The following is a 22,214-nucleotide window of genomic DNA, read 5'->3' on the forward strand; positions in this document are numbered from 1 at the left end:
CACAAATATGATGAGATCTCAGGCGGGCAATAAGGGTTAGGGTTTTCCTATCTAAAGGCCGTATTATCATAGTCCGGTCTTATATTTAAGACCGTCTTAAGTTCATCTTCAGATGTTGTACAGATCATTTCATTGGCTACAGAATATCTGAATGTGAACTCAAGACGGTCTTAAATATAAGATCCGACTATGAATACGGCCCTAAGTGACGATGTTTGATGAACCATGGCGAATGAGAAATACTTGGGACCCGAGTTCTATATCTAGTTCCTTTACTAGCGAATTGCGTTTCCAAAAATTGATTGACTTCATTTCTAATAGTATTATTTAGAGCAGAGATAAAGTCCCTGCTAGAAGGCATAGAAATCACCAGCAGAGAGGGTTCCGTGCCGGTGGCGCCAATTTTTGCAAGAGCATCCTCCATTTTATTGCCATGTATATATTTATTACGACTAGGTATGCAGAAGAGACGGATATTAATTCCCTTGTTAACAACCAGATTAATTCGATGTTTTATGGCAAAAATAATGTTGTGAGATTTGCCTGTAACGTCCAGACCCGTATTCATAGTCTTAGACGCGTATTCATAGTCAGGCCTTATATTTGAGGCTATCCTTAGATCCATCTTTAGATGCTGTATGGATTATTTTATTGGCTACAGACCATCTGAAGATAAACTTAAGGAAGTCTTAAATATAAGGCCTGACTATGACTACGTTTACACAGCCCAATTTACGCCAAAGTTATAACATCGATGTTATAACTACTGACGTTAGATGCCGTGTAAACACTCCTTTACGACGAAGTTATTAAATTGATGTAGTAACTCAAAGTCATTTGGTGAAGAGGCTTAGAGTTTCTACATCGACGTAAGGAAGACGTGTAAACGGACGCTGTGTAAATATGACAATAATATCAATATAAAAATTGAACATCTTAACTTGATTGTAAAATTGATTTATGTCGTGAAAATTGTAATACGGGTCTGAGATCAAGCAAATGATTTGGTGGTGTTAAATTCAACAAATGTTGTAATATAATTTCTTTCTGACGCTTTCGCCGTTTAATCAAAATATTTCGTACATATAGACCCATATTCAAAACGTGCTTATAACTATGTTAGTGCGCTGTTAACCAATCAGAAGGCATATTGCGTGGCTTTTCATTGCTTTCATTGGTTAACAGCGCGCTAACATATTTATAAGCACGTTCTGAATATGGGCCATAGTATATATTGCATCGTCATATTTTCTACTATTTTCAAATATATAGCAACAAACGAGCGTACGCTTTCCATATTTTCCATGATTAATTTTTTCCAAAATTGATAACCTAAAATTTTAATTTCATTTTTAGTTAAATATTATATTTTATTATATAAATTTTATTATTATTATATAGATATATACATATTTTATAATTTTCAAATTCATAATATAACCTAAAAGTTCACTTTATTTGTTGATTTATTTATATATTATTCTTTTCATATTTTAATTCTTTTATATTCAGACTACAATCACAATCATTTCATTTTTCGGCCTTTTATATTGGTACTAATGGAAATCCTGGACTCACTCGAAAGTTATTAAGTTATTTCAAATAGATAAGCGTAAATGTATAAACGCAACTCACCTTAAGTAGGAGTTATAACATTAGCGTTACTAAAGGCCATCACACACAACGAACTTAAGCAGTAAGATGTAAGCAGTAAACAAATTGACCAATCACAATCGAAATTTAAGGACGTTATTTTAAAATTTACGAGAATAATTGATTGTAATTGGTCAGTTTCTTTACTGTTTACGTCTTACTACTTACGTTCATTTGTGTATGATAGCCTTAAGTCTAAGTTAGAAGCCGTGTAAACGTAGTCAGTAAGAAATGGACCAACCACAGTTGATTATTTTTGTCATAATCGACTGTGATTGGTTTATTTCTTACCACTTATGCTTACTTCTTACTGCTTACTGCCATTATAGATGATGCTTTATACTTGGCCGTGTTCCAAAATTCACTGCCAGTACTGAAAATATATATGGTCTGTTCTTTTTAGCTGCACTACTGAACTGGTGCAATAAGTTAAAGTGAGAAAAAATATAGTTGTCTTATTCTAACTTATCGCACTAGTTCCTCAATGTAGCTAAAAAGAACAGACCAAATGTTTGTATCACGCAAACTGTGGGTGCGTCCGTTTCACGTATATGCGCGCATTTATCTATAGTTTATGTCACGTATACTATAAAAAATGCGCGCATATGCGTGAAACGGAACGCACCCTATAACTATTCAGCGCTGGCAGTGAATTTTGGAACATGGCCCTTGTAGACGCTTGATTATACGAAATATATAACCTCGTATATCTTTTCTTCGTCAATTTTGTATATCAATTATAAATGTAAATATATTGAATTTATCTTTTTTGATATAACTAATGTAAATTTTGAAGAAGTGCCCCTCAAAGAAGGGAAAGTTTAGTTGATATTTTAACATAAAAATTATAAAATAGGATTTAAATTATCAATGTTGCACGAGACAAAACATCGTTTGTTAAATGCTTTTACTACCCACTGGATAAAATCTCAATTAAATAAAATATATAACAGTTCAAGTTGTCGCAGTGCTATGTCGACAGATTCTTTAGTTAAAGGTGATGAAAGTATTACACGCGGAGATAAAAGACCTATGTTAGATAATGACGATGAAAATGGAATTAAAATACAAAAGACAGAAGCAGAGTCAGTGCAAAGGATTAAAAGGAGGAACCATGTTATTATGTTGGGATATCTTGGTAAAAATTATTATGGGATGCAAAGAAATCCTGGTATGAAAACTATCGAGGAAGATTTGGTTAATGCTTTATTGAAAGCAAACTTAATAACCACTGAGCAATTCGAAAATTTACGTACAATTAACTTTCAAAGAGCAGCACGTACAGACAAAGGAGTATCAGCTGTTAGGCAAATTGTCTCATTGAAACTACGTAAGATATCTTAATACTTAATAGAAATGTTAATTCCCACAGAAATGTTTAGTCAAATGCAATAGTTTTATAATAATATGGAATCCAATGGTTTTACAATAGAATATAGAATGTAATAGTTTTACAATAGTATAGAATATAATAATTTTATAATAATTTTTCAGATCAAGATTGTTATAAAATAATTAAGGCTTTTGTAAAATTAAAATTTTCCAAATTATGATTTAATTTTGAAACAATAAAAACAAAGCTTATATATAAAACACTACATGCATTTGATACCACAATTATTCATTGAATGCTGAATAAGCTGAATCTAATTGGTATATATTTTTGAATCTGAAGAAATATGCCAACTAGATACAAACATTCAGTGTAGAGTTGTATTAAATGCATCTATTAGATCAATTATTTTATTTATTTGTTTTGTTATTTTATCAGTTATTTTGTATTATATCATTAAATATCAAATATTATTTGCAGCAGAGAATCCAGATAAAACGATAATTAATCAATTTTTACCTGATGTAATCAGAGTATTTGGAATAAAACGAGTGACAAAAGGTTTTAATAGTAAGAATCAATGTGATGCACGTACTTATAGATATATTATTCCTTCTTTTACATTTGCAATGGAAGACCAGAGTTTGTTAAAAATGGGAGAAGAAGTTGACATAAATGAGAGAATTAAGCAGATATCAACTATTGATGGAGAACCGTATATTGATTATAGATTATCTATAGAGTCATTAAATAGATTAAATTCAATTTTAAAACTTTTTGAAGGTACTCATAATTTTCATAATTTTACATCAAAAACGTAAGTAATATAGACTTAATAATATATACAGTTATTAGAGTATGCAGTGAGAAAGCATTTTATTTCATTCAGGAAACCATTAGATCCAAGAGCACGCCGCTACATCATTAACTTCCATTGTGTAGATACTTTTGTTTCAAAGGGTATAGAGTTTGTAGTGCTGGAAGTTAAGGGACAAAGTTTTATGCTGCATCAAATCCGTAAAATGGTTGCAACGGTAATTGCAGTTGCAAGAAACATCATACCTGAAGAAACAATCAATGAGGCCTTTAAAACAGTCAAAATGGAAATACCAATTGCACCAAGTTTAGGATTATGTTTATGCCATGTAAGAAAAATATTAATGGCATATTTTTTATGTCTTATATCAAACTAATATTATGCTAAACTTTAATGGGATTCATTAAATGGATTCATTGTTAAAAGAAAACATTTTTTTAAATAATTGTGTCTTGTAGAATATATGATATGATATTAGGTTAAATTTATAGAAAAAATCTATTACAATATATTCAATTATAAATTTAAATAATATTTAACTTAAGGTAAAGATATTATTTAAGGAATAACTTTGTTAACAGGTGCATTATGATAATTATGCCAAGAGGTATGGAACAGATGGTATGCATGAGACTTTAGATTGGAAGGAATGTGAAGAGGAAGTAGAAAAGTTTCAAAAAGAATATATTTTGCAATATATAATAGATACTGAAATCTCAGAAAACACGTATCCTTTTGCATTAATAGTTGCTATAATCAGTATTTTTTTATTTAACTTAACTAATTAACATAGGGCATTAAATTGGATAGCGACACTTCCAGAATATTCATTTAGTAATATAGAAGAACTTCCTGTGAAAATTGATGAAACCGAAGACGATGAATTGATGAAACTGAAGACTAATGATGAAAAAGAAGAACCTGTGGATAATAATATGTAGATAATATATTATATCGAAAATTTACCTTCTTTTTCTTTCTATAACAGACACAAAATATATTAAATCTTGTTTAATCACTTGTTTTTTAAACAAAATGCTATCAATCATCTATCAATTCTTTCTAAACCAATCCTATAGCTATAATTTCCTATTGTTATAAAGATAATCCTATATATGCAATTTTCTATATGCAATACCTAAAAATAACGATGACGTAAGATTTTTAAGCCGCACATTTTGTTACATTGTATATCATTTTTCTTCATGCAAAGATATCTGAAGCAGATTAAAAATTACATATATGTGTGTTTAATATATCTTGTCAATTTATGCATATATTATTTAAGTAAAATTTACAGTATATGATTCAGATATACACTAAGCGCGTATTTTCCCGGGCAGGCTCACACACACGCGCATATTAAGATGATACGTGTAAGTTGCTTTCCTCCGCTCGGTAATTCCAGTCTCGTGGCAACCATTACAGATCGCAGTAGATGATTGAACCTTGAGTTATAAAAAAGCGCTGAATATAGTTTTTTACTTATAGTGTTTTGCCATGCGAATTATTACACGAATTACTACTCTATTTATTGTTTGTGGTAAGTGAGAATTTCATATTTTTTAATATTTTGTAGCGGACTTAATTTATTCTGGTTTAAGACATTCAATAATGGTTAACATTTTTTATAACATTTAGTGCGTACACAGATAAAATAATAAATATTATATAATAGGGATACATAATTTGGCGACATAATACGGAATGTTAATTTACATATATTTAAATGTTAATTTAAATGACTTACGAATTAGTATGAATAATATATAAAAGTTACAACACTTTATATTTTACTATATTTTAATATAATTATTTTCAAACCATTTGTACAAAAATTATTTTTTCATGCTATTTATATATCTGCGCAAATTCGAGAGATTAAGAAAAAGAAAGAGAGAGAGAGTAAGCAACTATTTAATCTCTAGCTTTAGAAACCAGTTTGGTGACCTTGAACCCGGAGTGGAAGATGTTATCTTGCTTATATGCAACATACACACCCACACTCACTTCACATACGTACACACATACACACGCGCGCGCGTGCGCACACACACACACACACACACACACACACATACATACACTCTTGCATGTACGCGATGCATATATACAAGATGTAAATGAATAACGATCACAAATTTTCAGGGTATATGTAAAGGTTATAGTTAATCAATTTGTTGATTAGAAATCCATGTTCGGAAATGTTATGTTTCAACACTATTCAGACATTTTAGCAGGTATACCAGAACATAATTCGCAGATGTAATATTTGTTACGAAGCTAGTGTCCGGCATTCTAAACAGTTCTTATCTGACTCAAGAATCCAAATACCAAAACAACATTATAATATATGACACAGTTTCACTTGTAACCAGATAGTCCAAATGGGATAAAAAATATGTAAAGAATTCTTTTTTGTTCATCGTGTAGCATGTATCCGAAATGTTCTTTTATTTGTAGCATAGAAATATAACATTTTCGGACATAAATTCCTGATGAAAAGTCGAGTAAATATTTATATTAAAGGTAACCTCACTGATGATGATGACCTTGACATATGTGTCATTCTAAATGACTATCGAAAAGTTTTAACTGTTGCTCATTGTTTATTAAAAAGTTATTAACAAAATATGATGTTAAGTGAGTGCAAAAATTCGTGCTCAATTACGATAAATATTGTTATTGGTATACAGTAGTTATATTGTTCGGTAGAGTTTACATATTATTGCTAGGGAAAGGTAACTAAAATTCTCAGCTGTTATACAAACGTAAAATTGATTAATTTTCATTGCATCCCTATATAAAATGTCGTATTTAAAAGTATTGTTTCGCATTCACGAGATTTCGTCGTGAATTCTGCTTTGCGGAAATTTCGGATTGGATCACGGGCCAATACTTTTCAATGCGATGAGGAATAGAACGTGAAAATCTTGTATGCCTCTGGATCCGAAAATAATTAGGAGAAGAAGTGAGTACTTTTCAATGCGAAAGTTCGCATTTGAAAATTATCGATTGCGATTGAATGCGAGGCATATTTGAAATGAATTGAATCTTTTTTAATGCGAAGCATTTACTACTGCCGTCTCGCATTTAGCGCGGTGAAGTTTAATGGGAATAATAATACTTTTCAATCCCTTTCTTCGGATCAGAAAGCAAAATTCAGACGTATTCAAAATGTCAATACTTTTTAATACATTTCAATTCGACATTTTATAGGGATTTTATTTACGAGAATAGTTATCGAATATAAATAAAGAGAAGGTTTCATTTTCAGCATATTATACTTTATGAGCTTAGAGAAAATGTAAAAGTTGGTACTGTAGTAAAATATCAGGTATTTTGGTTGATTTCCGCTGTTTTTTGCTTGAAAAATATATTTATTTCAATTACAAAATGAATTGATTAATCGATCAAAATATTTTCTATCGTTTTGTATTACTTTTTCCCATCTTTCTGGTAAGAGATGAATTCCGCGGCGATAAAACAATTCAAGTTTTAAAAGAATTTATTCATCCATCCATTTTCGGACTTTTTCGTTATTTAGAAAGCGTGTGTCTTGAAGGCCATGATGCATTAAACGGAATAAATGGTAATCAGATGGGGCCAGGTCTGGAGAATACGTGGTATGCGGAAGAATCTCCCATTCGAGCTCTGTTAGCCTTGACGACTTTTACAACATATGGCCGGGCATTGTCGAGCAATAAAATCATTTTTCTTTCGTTGTGTGCAATTTGAGGTTGTTTTTGATCCAACGCTAGCTTCAAACTGTACAATTGTTGTCGATACCGGCCAGTCATAATATTTTAATTCTGTTTTAAGAGGTCACTACATTGTCACACTACAGGTAATACACAACACTTTCTTGATTCCACCAGATACAGAACAATATCTTAAGACCATGAATATTGCGTTTGGCCCCGATGTGGATGGTTGGCCTGGGTCTACCCATGATTTTTTTGCGTTTAAGATTGTCATAATCATAATAGATCCACTTTTCATAACTAATGACAATCCGGTACAAAAAACTCTTTTTTTCCACCTCTCAATAATCAGAGCAGTGGCGATGGATACACGGTTCAGCATATTCGCTTCGGTCAGTTCATATGGCATCCATTTTCCTCTCTTTCGAATTTTTCCCATTGCATGTAAACGGTTAGAAATTGTCGAAACTGCAACATTTAGTGCTTCAACCAATTCCTTGAGTGTTTAAGATTGATTGGTCCATAATGCTTGCAGTTCGGTATCTTCAAACTTTTTTTGGCTGACCTGAACGTTCCTTGTCTTTTACATCAAAATCACCACTTTTGAATCGTTGAAATTAATCTCTACATATTTTTCTGATGGAACATAATCATCATAAGTTTCCATTAATTTTCGATGTGCTTGAGCTGCAGTTTTCTTTATATCACAGTGGTAGAAGAGAACATATCGAAAAGCAACCTTATTGCGTTTCATTTTTAATTGATTTAAAAACAATATCACTGCTTGCAAAAGTAAACCTTGATGGACTAAATTCTATCGAAAAATGTCTAACCTTTAATGTCGCATGAGTTCCAGCTGTTACAATTCACTACACTTGCAGCTGGAGTCATGTAGAGCCGAACAGCGGAAATTAACCGAGACACCTAATATATTCAGGAAATTTATTATCGTGACTGTGACCATACGTCATTCATAAAAACCATAAAAAATGGTTTTCATCATTTCGATGTAATTATTTTAATTTGGAACATGAGCCATGATCTGGATGACTTTGAACCATTGATAATGATGTTGTGAGTAAGAAGCATGTTGAAAACTGAGAGAAAATGGAATCGAGAATTGATGGTTTCATTCGATTCTCTTCGGCCAAACAATTTCAACGATAGGTAATGCATAGGGTTAACTTGGTAGTTATGACAGTTAAAATGGCCAGTGAAGTTAAGTACTTTAAGATGGTTGATGGAGCAGTGGCTAGCCATTGGTGAGCAGCCTATGTAGTTACGTTCGAAGTACCGACGTATTTCGACGTATTTCTGCATTACGACGTATTTCGACCATTGAAGTGATCGCACATCGACCGATTTGAGTCGTAAAAAATAAAAAAAAATAGAACCAACTTGTTGGCTACGTCGAGTTCGCGGTTGGAACTTGCGACTGGATGGGTTGCTAATCGATAGTTAGTTATTTTGCGCCAACAACACTTTGGACCTATCTAAATTTGTTGGCCACTTTGACTGCCATAGTTACTGAGTCGACCATATGATACTCATATGTTACCTATTGTTGGAATCATCTCGGCGAGGAGACTCGAATGAAACCATCATTTCCTGGTTCCATTCTCGTTTAGTTTTCAACATACTTCTTTAGTGGAAAGTAATCCATGAATTTTAACAGAAGTTGTAGAGAAGTTAAAGACAGGTTGAAGAAGGTAAAGATAGGTATTAACAGCTTGATACCTAAAAAGATTGGGTAACCTAAAGCTCGATGTTTGAGTATGTTTTCATTGAAAAGAATCAAATTGGCTGTGTTTTTGTAGCAGTTCGACCAACTAAAAAAGGATGCGTTTCTGGATCGATTAGTGACTAGCAATGAAAAATGAATCCTGTATAATAATATTCAATGCAAACGGACTTAGAGAAAAATCCAGAGATGAACTCAATCAGCCTATGCGAAAATCTGGTTTGCATCTTCAGAAAATGATCTTTCGTATTCTTTTATATTCTTCTGACATCATACCATCACTTGTTCTGGTCAATAAACGAATGGTCATAAACAATAAATTTTTGTTTCTTAACTCTTTTATATTCGTGATTTGAATGTTTATGACCACTGTACATGTCTTAAGGTGATTCTATCAGAGGTCGAAACAATTTTTTTAATACATAAAATAAACTTTAATCAATTATATATTGACTATTTTTATCGATGACTTCTTGCCATCTTTCCACCAATTTCATTATATCGCGTTTGTAAAACGTCTAGGACTTATCAGCGAAAAACCAATCTAGGTGTCTTTTAACAGTCACTTCATATTTGAAAGTTTTTTTCATTCATAGAGTTCTGTAATGATTGGAATAAGTGATAATCGGAAAGAGTCAGGTCCGGCGAATATACAGGATGAGGCAAAACATCCCAACCAAGACTAAGCAATTTGTTCCTAGTGGTCAATGACGTATGGGGTCTAGCATTGTCGTGGTGGAAGACAACATTCTTGCGATTTGCTAATTCTGGTTTCACGTTTTGTGAGGATCACTTGTCCCAATTTCGTCAACTGCCAGTAGTATACGGTTGAATCAATCGTTTTGCATGACAGTAACAACTCATAGATGATATCCTTGAAATTCTACTACTACTACGGAGAGTATGATTTTTTTCGGATGCAATCCCGCTTTCGAGGTTGTTTGCGGCAACTCGCTGCTATGCTTCCATAATCCAATGATTTTCTATATTTGTATGAGATATATTAAGTACCATAGCAATCTTCCGCATTCACTGGGATGGACTTTTATCGATGATGGCCTTGATATTATTTGAATCAATCTCGATCAGACGACCGGAGCGGGGCATATTATTGATGTCGAAATCTTCAGAACGGAATTTGGCAAATCATTTTTGACATATGCATTCGTTAAAAAAACATCATTCCCGTATATACGGCATATCTTTTTATAAGTTTCCGCAGCTCGTTTGCCTTTTCTGAAATAATAAAACAAAATGTGACAATAACGCACATCATTTACTTCCATTTTCACAGCTACGTCGTACAATACTGATGTAGCCAATCCAAAATTCACAGAAGAGTTACATAACCTTCCAAATGCGCATTCGAATTATGCGATAGCGCCGAGAAGAAAAAAGAATGAATAAGAATGAACCTGAATGTACCGAAGCAAAAGCTAAACGAACTTATCTGCCAACCTAATATATGATGTAAAATATCTCGTGAAGTATTCACTTTTCGATGATTTTACTTCAATACTTTTATACAATGAGTAGTATCATTGCTTCTCATTTCAATTAATCAAAGCTACACATTATACGTTGCACTTTATATCAGTGTAAAATATCGGTTAAAGCCTATATAATTTAAACTGATTCTCAAGTAAAATCTCATGGATCTCTATGAATACGGACCTCAAGTCTGTAATAATCCGTTAGCAAGGTCAACATCTATCATCAACTTGTTGTTTTTGAATACAAATCTGCTTTACGTTTATCGCCAATTTGCTATAATTTCTGCAGATAGATCCGCTGATGTAATCTGTTGTCAGTAGGCAGTTGACAAACCTGTTTTCGGTTTGTTGCGTCAATTTGTCATTGCACGGTTAGTAACAAATCTTCTTTAACGTTGCATCCTATTTAACGTTAGGATGTGATTTCAATTTTTAGATGCAATTGGGGCGTACTCAAGAACAGAATATGCTTATAATTTTTCAACCTCGTTAGATAAGCAATTGTTTTTTGGTTGTTAACAATCTGCAAGAAAATTGTTAGATATTGTTGTTCATGGTATTTTGTGTATCTTGACCACCTAAAACATTTTTGTTTCTTTTGATAATAAGAGAAATGAAACATTGCAACAAAACATTGCACAAAAATTGCATTGTTCAAGAGAGTAATAATGTGCAATAGTAATGTTTTTTCAAGGACATTTTTTAGAAGATTTCAAGGTCAATATCATTTTTTTAAATAAAAACATACATTTAGGTCTATATCAAATGGAATTTAGCAACAATATAATTTTTGACATGGAAAATACATGTTTGAGATAAACAGAAAAATAAAAAATTTATAGTTTTTTAACACAAAACTTTATTGTAAAAGGTATTCAAAAGTTTTCAAATATTCATCAACTTTATTTTTTGTATTCAAAAAATAAATTATTTCTTGATGTTTTTCATTATTTCTTGTGATGTAATTACAATCGGTAAAATTCGTTCTTATATGTTTTGCGGTAAAAACATCGTCAAAAAATGTATCTATTAAATATTTAATATAATTTAATTAAATATAATATTATTATACTATTAAATTAATATACTATTAAATATAATTAAATATCCCCACGATCTAATGGATTTAAATCTAGTAATCAACCAATAAATTCTAGCACTTGTTGAAAATCATATATTTTTTATCTCCTCATTTTCATCAAATTATATTTCCCAAGTCAAGAAGTACCTGTCGATATTTTTAAAGTTTGTCGAAAGATTCATTCAATGACGTCTATGATTCAATTGATGATTCATTCAATGACGTCTAAGATCATCCAAACAAAATGTATGGTTTTATTTAAGAAAATAACATTGACCATAAAAACTCTAAAAAATGGTCCTCGGAAAATATATCCCTACCATCATAATTGCACCCTTGAACAATACAACTTTTCCTTCAGGCATTTTTTTATACAATCAAACACAATAGAAATATTTCACAAAGTCATGATATATAGGGCGATCCGGAACAACTTCCTGTCCTTGAAATGAACATGTTCTTGAACGAATTTTAAACCGACTTTTCCCTCTTGCAAAATGTTATCCGAAACTTAGTTTTTGAGTTATAAAGATAAGTAGTTTGCTTATTACGGTTCAAGTACAGGAGGTAGGCAGATATGGTATATCTCTCCATCAACAGACATTTACGTTGAGCAGCTAATGCGATAAGCTTATTGATGCACTCAAAAATATTACACATATTTTTGTAACTTCCATTAGACTGCGATTAACAGAGTATTAACTTATGTTCTTTTTAATTTTGCCCGCCACGAGGAGAAAGGAAAGTCCATTGGAATTTACGATCGAACCGGATGTAAAATTGAAAATAAAACTTTTTAATATTAACGAAGCAAACACATTATAATAAATGGTAAAAGTTGTCATTTTCAGATAAATAATCTTTACGAAGGAATACAAATTCATCGGTTTTCTTAAAAGTAAGAATATTTTATGTTTTTCAAATCGCAATTAACACTCTTTTTCGTTTTTATTTTCCGTTTTTTTCGTTTATATTTTCAAAGCTTATTTCCTAGTTTGGAAATATTCCTGTAATCAAGTACTTTATTCTCAAACGTTAAAACACTTTATTTTTATTTAAATATAATCAATTCAATTTTATAAAATTTTATATAATTTTATACAATTAATTTAATATAATAATTAATTTAAAATATTTCATTCCTTATTACGATTACATTAATACTTGCTTCTTGGCGATCATATTAATCCGTTCATGCCGACCAATATTGCCCTCAATTATTGCATTTTGCTGTGCAATCATATGCGTCTGTGAAAGAAAGAAACGCATATGTGTATGTGTGTGTCAGCTTCGTAGATTTTTTGGTTTGTACCCTTTGGTAATACTCGATATTATTATTAACGGAAGTTATAAAAATGATGTGTGTAATGTTATTAAGTGCATCAATAAGCTCATCGCATTAGACCAGAGCTCGGCAAAGTTTGCAACTTTCGGCCGATTCTCGGGAGCTACGTCTCCTATTTCTCCTTGCTGCGCGGCAGATCAAACTGACGGTCGCGGCTCGCGGCCTCAGAAACGTTGAGATCATAAGGCGCATCTATGTGGTGCCTATTAAAGATGCGTTCGGGGAGCGCGTCGATCAGCGCTAACGTGTTATTCAATCCTTATACATGTAATGAGCGATAAAGATAGAATAACATGTTAGCGTTTTTTTTTAACGCGTCGGCAATAGTACCTCATGGGTGACGCGGAAACCTATTATGTTACCTTCTAATTATAAAAATATAAAAAATATATATATATATATACTTATACAAGTATATATTTGTACAAGTTTGTACGAAATATTATACATATAGTTGTATCGATACATTTATTTTTCAACCTTTGAGGTGTGTTAAAGGAGCGCGCTATCAACGCTAACATATTATTCTATCTTTATCGCTCATTACATGTATTAGGTGCACAAATAAGTTCTCTGTGTTTCTTGATAAAATTCAAGTTTATTGAAAACATACTTGTTACAAAGGTTAATAATTGAAATATTCACTATCACTATCGATGGTCTTTTGTCACTTATCGGGTAGCTTACGGATGCCGTCGCGGTAGAAGCTTGGTGGTTTCGAGGCGAAATAGTTATCGAGCCATTTTCGCAGATTTTCAACTTTTGTGAACCGCTGATCTGCTAAATATGACTGCATCCATTTGAACAGGTGGTACTAGATGCGCAACTAAGTTTCCGGGTTTTCTTGATCAATGAAAAATGGAAAATTTCAAGAGAAATACAAAAAATGGTTTATTCAAAGTATCATCCTTCGCTAGCTACATATTTTTGCCATCTCTCTGGCAATACATGAATACCGCGACGATAAAACAACGCGTCTTTGGACCGAAACCATTTAACCAACCAATTTTGCACTTCTTCGAAAGTGTTGCCCATCCATGCGCCATCGACCGGAACAAGTGATAATCGAAAGGGGTCAGGTCTGGCGAATATGGCGGGTGCGGTAGCAGATCCCATTTCAGCGTTTTGATGGTGTTCTGGACGATGGAAGTGCGATCGCACGGAGCGTTGTCGTGCTTCAATATCACTCGTTCGTGTCTCGTGTCCCATTCTGGTCGTTTTTCGGGCAATGCATGGTTCAAATTGATCAGTTGTTGTCGGTAGCGATGCCCATTGACAGTTTCGCCCGCTCATTTAGCAGCTCATAGTACACGATTCCTTTCTGGTCCCACCAAACGCAGAGCATTGTCTTTTTTCCGAAGCGATTTGGCCGTGCCGTCGATGTTGATGCTTCGCCAGGTGAAGGCCACGATTTTTTGCGTTTGGGATTCTCGAAATATATCCACTTCTCATCGCCAGTAACAATTCGATGCAGGAAACTCTTTCTTTCATGCCGCAAAAGCAAAATTTCGGAAGTGGCTCTTCGATTTTCCATCTGTCTCTCAGTCAACTCATGTACCCATTATCCTTCCTTTTGAATTTTTCCCATGGCATGTAAACGTTTGGAAATACCTTGGCGAGTTATGTTTAATGCCTCCGCAAGTTGATCTTGCGTTTGCATATCATCTTCATCAATAACGCTTGCAGATCAGCGTCCTCAATTGTTTTTGGTCTTCCGGGGCGCTCCTTGTCCTCAGTGTCGAAACCGCCACTTCTGAAGCGTTTAAACCAATTTTCGCAGGTAGTTTTCGATGGTGCATGTTCGCCGTAGGCCTCCTCAATCAAACGACATGCTTCAGCTGCACTTTTTTTCAAATTAAAGCAGAAAAGCAAAGCTTCCCGCAAATGCAGTTTATTTGGCACAAAACTCGACATCTTCGTTGTTAGAAAAAATATTTTTGCGTTGCGGATATGTATTGGTATTACGACTGGTTATTGTTAACATATGTCCAAGCTATAAAAAAAACAACTTCAGACATGTATGTCGACTACATGTGTCGTTAGCGCCATCCATGTGTGAAACCCGGAAACTTAGTTGCGCACCTAGTAATCAGATGGAGCCAGATCTGGAGAATAAGCCGCATACGGGAGAAGTTCCCAGCCCAAGTTGAAGATCACTTCCTTGGTTGCTTTTGCTGCATGCGGATGAGCGTTGTCATGAAGCAAAATCACTTTTCGAGTTCTTTTTTCCTTAAGCGCGTCTCTCAGTTTGACTTAGTTGAGCTTGATATCATTCATAATAGTTTCACCAGGTTTTAGAAGTTCGTAGTGGATGATTCCCTTCCAATCCCACCAAACACCAAACACCAACATTTTTCGCACGAACTCTCACAAACCACTTTCTAACTGTTTCATAACTTATTGCATTTTCACCCCAAACCAACTTAATCATTTCAGTAGCTGCAGCTGCATTTTCTTCCAGTTTAAAACAGAATAACGTGCAATGCCGTAAATGTTGCTTGTTGACATTCGTCTCTTTACACTTGGATACACACTGAACGACATCTCGTAAACAACTGAAACTTATATCGTATAAACACCAATGTCAGAGCTATATATACCCAAGATAGCGGGAGAAATGAATGCGTTTCAGTATGTTTTATAAAGCAATCAACTTCAACACAGAGAACTTATTTGTACACTTAATACAAGAATTGAATGACGCGTTAGCGCTGATCGACGCGCTCCCCGAACGCATCTTTAGTAGGCACCACATAGGTGCGCCTTATGATCTTAACGGTCCTGAGGCCGCGAGCTGCGACCATCAGTTGTGTGATCCGCCACGCAGCAAAGGGAGATAAGAGGCATAGCTCCCGAGAATCGGCCGAAAGTTGCAAATTTTGCCGAGCTCTGCATTAGACACTCAACGTAAACGCCTGTATCTAACAGTGACTTATTCTGTCCTTGCCTACTTCCGGTATCTGACCCGTAATGAGTAAACTACTAATCTTTATAACTCAAAAACTAACCTTCGGATAACATTTTGCAAGAGGGGAAGTTGTCTTAGAATTTGTTAAAAAATGTAATTTCAAGAATATAAGTTGTTTTGAATCACCCTATACGTAACGACAATATTATAAGACACATCAAAGTTGTATAAAAACTACAAACTGCGACAAATATACTATATAAATTATATCTTTAAATTATGTTCTGTGACACTAATCTATTATATTTTCTAAACGTCTTTTGTTAATAACATTTGATAAACAATGGGCGATGAAGCGTTGAAACAAACTTTTCGATAATTATGTAAGCTTTGACAACATATGTTAAAGTCATCACCATCTAACTTTAATGTTTCCTAAATGTCAAATATAAGTATAAATATAAATGTAAATGTTTATCAGAAACTAATTGACTATAATTCATTAGTATTCGAAAAGCGCGCGTAGAGAGAGAAAGAGAGAGAAAGAGAGAGAGAGAGAGAGGGAGAGAGAGAGAGAGAGAGAGAGGAGAGAGAGAGAGAGAGAGAGAGAGGAAGAGAGAGAGAGAGAGAGAGAAAGAGTTATTTCTCTGATAAAATATTTTTTTATATTTTGCAGTTTCTCTTAGTCCCGGATATACACAAAATAGTAATGGCTGCGGGTATGTTCTTTTAAATAAGTGACATATGTAATTTATCTTAAGGATGAACAGAAATTACGGATTCAGATTTTATATTCTGAGGATCTGGTGTTGTTGTAATTTGTTACTATTGTAATCCAATTGCGTATGTTTATGTGCATGCTATATGTAGACTAATGCATCGGTTACATGCTTCCAAATGAATTATTGCGAATTTTTAAACTTAATTCTGCAATGCGAAATATATTTATTGTAAATGTATTTAAATCGAGATCATGACCTTTTTATTCGTAAATCTCAAATAAAAAGATAGCTTAAACTAAATACCTTTTTGATAAAAATTGATACAACAAAAATTTTATTATTAAAATCGAAATGTTAAAATCTACATATTTCCTTTATAAAAAAGAATACAACGTAATAATGAGATGACAAGACACCTTTCTTTTGACAATTTATTTAATCATATTAGCATTCATTATTTCATTTTTCTTTATTGTTATACAATAATAAACGTGTTTGTTATTTTCATGTGACAATTTATGGATAGATATACGTATATAGAGAGTGTCTCAGAACTTTGGTAGACGGGCTCCGTAGGGACATAAAGCTAAGTGAGAGGAACAAAAAGTCCTGTATAATGTGAAAATCATAATAGTTTTTAATTATAACAGCGCAAAGTTAGGCGTTTTCCATGCCCAGCGCGGCCTATAGACGCACCGCGGCAAGCTGTGTGCGTAGGGGCTGAGCGATAACGCGTCTCGCACTGACTGTCGTGAGGACGTCTTGGCGCTTTGACGCCGCCATTTTTGTTTTTTGCGCAAGCCATTTCCAAGATATGAAGCTTCAAAGTTGACATATCGCCGGCATTCGCATTACCCAAGGTGTACCGCGTGGAGGTTGCACGGTCGGATTTACGCCTCTTGTGTGTATGTGTGTGTAACGGCAAGAAAATAACTAATGTAAGGGGAAGGAGAAGAAGAATGGTGGAGAAAGAGAGAGAGAGAGAGAGAGAGAGAGAGAGAGAGAGAGAGAGAGAGAGAGAGAGAGAGAGAGAGAGAGAGAGGAGAGAGAGAGAGAGAGAGAGAGAGAGAGAGAGAGAGAGAGAGAGAGAGAGAGAGAGGGAGAGAGGAGAGAGGGAGAGAGGGAGAGAGGGAGAGAGGGAGAGAGGGAGAGAGGGAGAGAGGGAGAGAGGGAGAGAGGGAGAGAGGGAGAGAGGGAGAGAGGGAGAGAGGGAGAGAGGGAGGAGGGAGGAGGGAGGGAGGAGGGAGGGAGGGAGGGAGGAGGGAGGGAGGGAGGGAGGGAGGAGGGAGGGAGGGAGGAGGGAGAGAGGGAGAGGGGAGGGAGGGAGAGGGGAGAGCGGGAGAGAGGGAGAGGGGAGGAGGGAGAGAGGGAGAGAGGGGAGAGAGGGGGAGAGAGAGGGGAGAGAGGGGGGAGGGAGGGAGGGAGAGGGGGAGGAGGGGGAGGAGGAGGGGGGATAATTTTGACTGAAAAAACACATACACACAAAATTGGTCCTTTTTAGGGCCACAACACACGCACACACACAGTGGAGAAGGTTTGGAATCAAAAAATACTACGGGAGTGACGAACCGTGGAGTCCTTATCTCTACTGTGACACACACACGCACACAGACAGACAGATATACACACGTACACACAAGAGGCGTAAATCCGACCGTGCAACCTCCACGCGGTACACCTTGAGTAATGCGAATGCCGGCAATATGTCAACTTTGAAGCTTCATATCTTGGAAATGGCTTGCGCAAGCAACAAAAATAGGTAGTGTTTTGAAAACGTCTGGACAAGAGCTACAAGAATATGTAATAGAAGGTTCTATTTAAGAAAACATCGATTACATTGATCTGGCCTTGATAAAGTCACTCAAGGTTAAGTCCATTTTTTTATCATGTATCCCCCTCAATATCCTACAACTTTTGTCTGAAACATTTTTCCATATTTAAAACCGTTTCCGAGATCCAGGAGTGGGGTCGGACTTTATAGATACCCTGTATATGTGTGTATATATATTATGTGTGTATAAGTCGCAAAACGAGATAAAAGAAAAACGACTGTGTATACTTGCTTGACTTTCTTGTTATTTTTCATATAATCTCTCTGCACACACACATATCCAGATACCTATCCCATCATTTGACAAGTCCTTGAAAGCCGGCAGCAAAGGTTTTCGGCTGCTTGTGCAGCCAATGAGTACCCTCGCAGGGAATAGCTCCATCATCGTCGAAATAGCGACTACTCAGGTGATCTTTGAAGGGTCCAAATAGATGGGCCACCTTATATAGCCTAAACTTAGAACCCAGTAACTTTAATCTATTTAGGTCCTTCAAAGATTGTTGTTTCCACGACGATAAAGCTTACTAACAATGACATTTGTTGGTTGTATAAGCCAAAAACCTTCTTTATTGCCGACTTGTCAAATGATGGGATAAGTGTTTGAATGTATATGCAGAGGGATTATGTAGAAAAATAACAAAAACGAATCAGGCAATAACAAAAAAGAATATTCGCAGTCGTTTCTTTTTATCCCGTTTAGCAACTTATACAGGATGTATAAAAAATACCGGGACGGCGAAATATTTCGAAAACTAAGTATTTTAGAAAAAAATGTTTTAGACCAAAGTTGTATAGTTTCAAGGGGAACGTAGAACAATTGTATAATTTTGTTTACAGATGGCGCTAGTTTTGAGATATTCACTAATCATTACTTTTCGTAAATAGAATTAAATGGAAACTCCAATTTTTTTTATTATATCAATTATATCATCTTTTTCTATCAATTAATTTCAATAACTTTTGTTTGAAACATTTTTTTATTCATCTAATATTTTTTGAGATATTTAAGTGGTAAATTTAGTAACTCTTTCAATATTTAACTTACGATATCTCGATAACTATTTGTCGGGAGAAAAAATAGTACTAGACTTTTTATTCTATTTGGTCTCAAGAATGTATTGTTACAATAATGCCCTAACTTTTTTCAATTTGATGATTATGAAATTTCTAAAAGTCGATAAGTTAATAAAGATTAGGGCACTATTGTAACAATATATTTTTAAAACCAAGTAGAGTAAAAAAGTCTAATACCACTATTTCTTCCGATAAATAGCGAGATATCATAAGTTAAATATTGAAAAAGTTTACTCAATTTTTCTTAAATATCTTAAAAAATATTAGGCGAATAAAAAAATATTTTAGAGAAGTTATTAAAATTGGTAGAAAAAGATGATATAATAAAAAATTAGGATTTCTATTTAAGAAAATAATGATCAGTGAATATTTCAAAAGTGGCGCTATCTGTAAACAAAATGATATAATTGTTTTATGTCCCCCTTGAAACCATGCAACTTTTGTCTGAAACATTTTTTTCTAAAATACTTTGTTTTCGAGATATTTCGCCGTCCCGGTATTTTTAGTACATCCTATATATCGATTTACACTCATTAAACAGCTGTTTTACCTAATCTTTTAGCAATATATACTACAGCTGAATAAAAATCGAATTATTTTCATTGTTCAAATAGGCTAGAAAAATTCGAGTGCCACGACGGAGAATGTATAGCGGGTGAATTATTATGCGACGGAAAAGCAGATTGTAAAGATGAATCTGATGAGACAGTGATCGAATGCACCAAACCAGAGCTTTTATGTCCTGATTATGCCTTTCGGTGCAAATATGGTGCATGTGTAAATGGTGACGCTGTATGTAATGGTGTCAAAGACTGTATTGATAATAGTGATGAAACGTTGCCCCAATGCAAAACAGGAAATAATGGAACCACAAGACCTTCACGATGCAGAAGAGATGAATTTATGTGTGACAATGGAGAATGCATTAATAATATTTACGTGTGTGATGGAATATCACAATGTGCGGATGGCTCCGACGAAGTGGCTGCGAAATGTATGTCGCTTAGGTGAGTAATTCCACTTTTTTGTTGCTAATACTTTTTGTATTTTGGGGAAGCGTGGGAATAGAAAAAAATTAAAATACGTGTTTTGTTATTTAAAGCGGCTAACATTTTTACTGAAAGAACTTTCCCCTGAGAGAGAGTAAATGAGGAGCAACTCGAAAATTGTAGCATAGGAAGAAAAATTAACACAGTACTCCTAAAAGAATATTTCATTTAGAATATATATTCGCATACAAAAAAGAAATAATAAAAAGCTGCTCCATATATGATATGTCAGATTTAAGTGGATATGCATAATTATTTTGTAGAAAATTAAAAATACAAAAAAATTTTCCAAATAAAAGTCATTTAGTTGGAAAGAGGGGGTAAAAAATATGGCGCAATTAATTTTTCCATGATAGGAAGTACAGAGGATATTTCAAGGTCAGCTGAGTTTTTGTAAATAGGATGCAGTATTTTTTATTCATAGCGTAATAACGATTATCGAATATAATGACCGTAATTAAAAATTATTCAAGATTATGCAAGATCGTAAATTAACCAAATATTTATTCATACTCTTTACATTTTTTAATGTATGTGTGTAGTTCGGGATGACAAGAATATTTTACTATATTTTATATTTAATATTTTCTTCAACATACATCCTCTGTCATTAAGTATACAACTCTGCAATCTTCTCAGAAATCCTAATTTTACACGTTTCACTATCTTGTCACTTATTTTTATATTGCAACTATGATCCTCATATGTAATTTGTTAATATTTTCTATGATGTTTAAAAAATTGTTTTAAATAATCTTACGGTTTTAAATAATCTCACAGAAAAAAGTCGCATATTAATATTGATAAAATAAAATAAGTTTTATCTGGCAATAACTTAGCAAACACAGATATATGACTGTTACATAACAAGATAAAACGGAATGTAACACGCAATATAACACTTATATAGTATAGTAGATTATATAGACATTAGTAATAAGTTCCTACTCATATAAATTATAGTTATATAACGGAAACATAATTCATAAATGATATGTTATTAAAAGATTATATTTATACTAAATTACTATACATAATACATTTTTGTTGAATTTTGACAAATTTATTTATTCACATGGTTTGGACAATTTAATGCTTTATTATTTAATTTAAATAATGAAAAGAATCCCTTTCTAGAAAAGGCATGTCAACATTGTGAGTTTATTTTTTATCGAAACGTTGAAATCTCTTTTCTGCGTTGCTAATTGGTTGTAATATCGTGCCTTACTTCATTGTACATGCACTGTCGTGCATTTTGACAATTCGTGGTTAAACTTTACGAGATTTTGCAGCTTTTTGAGTACTGAACTGATTGACTTTAAAATTTACTTATTCAAACCGCAGTTATTTTTTTATTGTGCAAATGTTTTTTTTTAATATAGTATAAAAGCTAAATAGAGCGCACGCATAGCATGCGCCTATAGTGTTCTAGTCCCTTTTTAAAAAAAGCATGTCAACATTGT

General features: G+C 33.7%; 2 protein-coding genes across 2 annotated transcripts in view; both read left to right on the forward strand.

Moving 5' to 3' along the window:
- Positions 1 to 2,330: 2,330 nt before the first annotated feature.
- Pus1 (Pseudouridine synthase 1) lies at positions 2,331 to 4,790 on the forward strand. Its single transcript, XM_011143145.3, has 5 exons — positions 2,331 to 2,983; positions 3,467 to 3,803; positions 3,876 to 4,131; positions 4,385 to 4,530; positions 4,597 to 4,790. Exons 1-5 carry the CDS (start codon positions 2,524 to 2,526, stop codon positions 4,742 to 4,744), a joined length of 1,347 nt encoding a protein of 448 aa, XP_011141447.1. The 5' UTR covers positions 2,331 to 2,523; the 3' UTR covers positions 4,745 to 4,790.
- Positions 4,791 to 5,216: 426 nt separating this feature from the next.
- The window catches only part of LOC105184382 (modular serine protease), a 43,301-nt gene continuing 26,303 nt past the window's right edge, over positions 5,217 to 22,214 (forward strand). The window contains exons 1-3 of the mRNA XM_011143132.3: positions 5,217 to 5,346; positions 16,752 to 16,794; positions 20,317 to 20,709. Of these exons, the coding sequence (XP_011141434.1) occupies positions 5,304 to 5,346; positions 16,752 to 16,794; positions 20,317 to 20,709 (479 nt within the window). The 5' untranslated portion in view covers positions 5,217 to 5,303. The remainder of the gene's footprint in view (positions 5,347 to 16,751; positions 16,795 to 20,316; positions 20,710 to 22,214) is intronic.

Source organism: Harpegnathos saltator, unplaced genomic scaffold (genome assembly GCF_003227715.2).
Source record: "Harpegnathos saltator strain DR-91 unplaced genomic scaffold, Hsal_v8.6 scaffold182, whole genome shotgun sequence".
NCBI classification, from domain to species: Eukaryota; Metazoa; Arthropoda; class Insecta; order Hymenoptera; family Formicidae; genus Harpegnathos; species Harpegnathos saltator.

Bases quoted from the DNA above. Each gene is read 5' to 3' on its own strand.
- Pus1 (XM_011143145.3), top strand. From the start codon at position 2,524: ATGTTGCACGAGACAAAACATCGTTTGTTAAATGCTTTTACTACCCAC. The intron at 2,984-3,466 runs GTAAGATATCTT...TATTATTTGCAG, and splicing joins AATTGTCTCATTGAAACTAC to CAGAGAATCCAGATAAAACG. The intron at 4,531-4,596 runs GTATCCTTTTGC...TAATTAACATAG, and splicing joins ACTGAAATCTCAGAAAACAC to GGCATTAAATTGGATAGCGA.